Source organism: Perkinsus marinus (assembly GCF_000006405.1).
Source record: "Perkinsus marinus ATCC 50983 genomic scaffold scf_1104296966428, whole genome shotgun sequence".
NCBI lineage: Eukaryota > Perkinsozoa > Perkinsida > Perkinsidae > Perkinsus > Perkinsus marinus.
This window is the reverse complement of record NW_003203902.1, coordinates 1-1306: the sequence shown is the minus strand read 5'-3', so window position 1 is coordinate 1306 and position 1306 is coordinate 1. Positions and strand designations below refer to the sequence as shown.

Genomic DNA, 1306 nt, shown 5'->3' with positions numbered 1-1306 from the left:
TGTCGGATACCAGCCGACTGCGCCTGCGGTGGCGTTATGATTTCCTCGACAAACAATCTCTTCTATACTTCATCACTTTCCAGAGACCACCGTTGGACCAACTCACTCTTCTGCGCCACCAAAAAGGTGTGTTAAAAACTTAGTCTGAGACTGCGCGATCGCCGCTAGCTTCGCTCCGCCCAAGAATGGGGACAATCGTTCATCTCTGTCCACTAGTCTGCTTGAAGAAAGGGTGACAACTCGTCTACACTGGGTCGCTCCCTCACTCGTAGAGTCGCTGTACGGCCTTCGCGATACCCTCCTCACCACCGAGCTGCTTGAACAGACCCTCAGTGCCTTTCAACAACGAAAATAAGTACATCAAATACTCAGTCGAAATTTGACTTCTGCCGAAGCTGGAAATGCACGAGATAACCCAGCTTACCGCCTATCTCTGTACGTCTCTTGGCCAACTCTAGTCGGACAGTGCAGCCTGCTGTGATAATTCCCCGGACATGAGAGACACATTCGAGGAAGTCCACCCTTACCTAAGACGGATATAAACGTAATCAATCGCGATAGAGAAGGACGAAGAAACACTAGCGATATCGTATGATGGTTCAAATGAATCTTGATTTTCTAATCCAGGAACCCTAAACGAAACATGCCGTGATCTTGAAGTGCCAAGAGGACATCTATCGCAGTCAAATAGAAGTTTGTGGTGATGCAACTGCGCGGCTGTAGCCGTACCGTGTTGTCGATCTCCATAAGCTCGCAGGCAACTTTCATATTTTCCATCAATGCATCGAAATGGTAATCCGTGATATTGATACCTGCCAAATTGAACTACGGCTCAAAATCTAGGCCGTAACCATACCGCGATGGATTTCCTTCAGCGCCTTCACGTCGTATTTGACTTCAGGAGCTCCTGTTATCATCGAAAGGAATGTACACATCCTCTCCTTTATTTGCTCAACCTAAACTATGGCTTCTATTCGCCCATGGAATTGAATAGAAGAGTATTTGAAATCCTCCGGCTCGAGCGCTGGTATTTCCGCAATGATCATCAAAATAGATGAGTCTGCCTCGCTAGGGGAAGCAAGCACCAGGACGTCGTACTCACCAGTCTACAGAGGCTTTACTGTCCACTTACTCTGTCTTTGGGAAGATCAAAGAAGAACTTGATGCGTGGATCCAGCAAGGCTCCGCTGTACATTGTCTCAACAACAGCCTCGAGATTCATGTCTCCACCGATACGCTCGAATATCGTGCACCTGATTGGGCTAGGAATGAGACCAGCAGGCTTCGGGAGAGTAGTTCTACCGTC

At 48.1% G+C, this 1306-nt stretch overlaps 1 protein-coding gene across 1 annotated transcript; it reads right to left on the bottom strand.

The window, feature by feature from the left end:
- Positions 1 to 262: 262 nt before the first annotated feature.
- Positions 263 to 1222, bottom strand: Pmar_PMAR013401 (Myoglobin, putative; the record flags this gene model as incomplete). Its single annotated transcript, XM_002769119.1, has 5 exons — positions 263 to 336; positions 425 to 527; positions 730 to 812; positions 857 to 956; positions 1133 to 1222. 5 exons carry the CDS (start codon positions 1220 to 1222, stop codon positions 263 to 265), a joined length of 450 nt encoding a protein of 149 aa, XP_002769165.1.
- Between the last annotated feature and the right edge of the window lie 84 nt (positions 1223 to 1306).